This window comes from Protobothrops mucrosquamatus, unplaced genomic scaffold (genome assembly GCF_001527695.2).
Source record: "Protobothrops mucrosquamatus isolate PMUCROS unplaced genomic scaffold, P.Mucros_1.0 scaffold35738, whole genome shotgun sequence".
Classification (NCBI taxonomy): domain Eukaryota; kingdom Metazoa; phylum Chordata; class Lepidosauria; order Squamata; family Viperidae; genus Protobothrops; species Protobothrops mucrosquamatus.
In genome coordinates, this window is record NW_015421473.1 from 1 (window position 1) to 1,413 (window position 1,413).

Below are 1,413 nucleotides of genomic sequence, written 5' to 3' on the forward strand. Positions count from 1 at the left end.
CACCATTCTTCCCCTCTTACCTTTGATGGACAGATTCTCCACGGCCCGGCGCTCAGCCCGGCTGCAGTGGGGAGGCAGGGTGTAGCCCTTGATGCTACGGCCGGTCCGCACGCGGCTGCTGAGCACGTAGTTGGGGTCCAGATCATCACCGCCCTGCAGGGAAGGAGAGCCGTGGGTCCTCTCTCTGCCCAGGCTGACCATCCCCCCCCAGCCCCTTGAGGCTTTGGAATCTGTCAGACCCCGTGCCTTCCCTGCCCTCCCCACACACACCTGGGGGGCACCTGCCTGGGGCTACGCAGGGACACCCAGGGAGCCGCACACATACACATCCTTTGATCTTTGCACACTTAAACGTCAAGCACCTCCCTGAAGTTCCTAACCCCCCCCTTAGCAAAGCAAGCTCCCCCACTGCCCCCACCTTCAGGTTTTCATGGTTCAGGTCGGTCTTGTGCTTGTCGGTGGCCTTGTAGCCTCCGTGGCGGTCACTGATGACAATGTCTAAAAGATCTTTGAAGGTGTCATAACACTCCTCATCACCAGCTACGCAGCCCACGGTCATGATGAAGGGGTGACCTGCAAGGACAGGAGGCTTTAGCGGGGGGGGGACCCAAGTCTCTCTCTGAAGGACGAGGGGTTGGCAGACCTGGAGGTCCCCTCTTGCCCCTGCCTGGCACCAGTTCTCTTTCAGCTGCTTCCCACACGTTTGGGACCAGGTTGTGCCAGGGGGAGGGGGCCAGGGATGGGGGCACTGCCTGCTAACCCTCAGCAGAATGTCTGGCAGGGGTCAATGGGAAGCCCATCCAGGACTTTACCCCCAGAGGCTACCCAGCTCAAGGCAGGCAGGCATTGTGTCCTCTTGGATCCTGGTGACATTTATCAGGCTAAATGTCCCTCCTGAAAAATTTAACCCAGTTTAGCAGTGCTTTTTCCAGGCAGGTGTCCAGTGGCCCCCAAAGCCTTTTCCTTCACCTCCCCATTTGCTGTACTCCAAAATGTTGTCAAGTTTTAAGGAGGAAATTAAAACAAAAACTCCCCAACCAACATGCTTAGACTGGTGTATGTCAGTTCCCAGAATTCCCCAGCCAGCAGAACGATTCAAATTGAACGTCTGGATATAACCAAATGTTTTAAGTCTGTGTGAATAATAAGGCTGAAAGAAAGCATTTGGAATGGTTTTGATTTTTTCACATGCGACCTCTTCTCCCCCCAAGTGCCGAGAGGTCTGCTCTAGGCGAGAAGGGCAGCCTACAAGTAGATAGATAGATAGATGATAGATTAGATAGATAGATAGATAGATAGATAGATAGATGGATGGATAGATAGATAGATAGATGAAGGAAGGAAGGAAGGAAAGAGAGAGAGAGAGAGAGAGAGAGAGAGAGAGAGAGAGAGAGAGAGAGAGAGAGAGAGAGA

At 53.6% G+C, this 1,413-nt stretch overlaps 1 protein-coding gene across 1 annotated transcript; it reads right to left on the reverse strand.

The window, feature by feature from the left end:
* Positions 1-20: 20 nt before the first annotated feature.
* Positions 21-573, reverse strand: LOC107302212 (creatine kinase M-type-like; the record flags this gene model as incomplete). Its single annotated transcript, XM_015831322.1, has 2 exons — positions 21-153; positions 419-573. Coding segments are annotated over 2 exons (288 nt in total), but the record flags the coding sequence as incomplete, so codon positions are not given.
* Between the last annotated feature and the right edge of the window lie 840 nt (positions 574-1,413).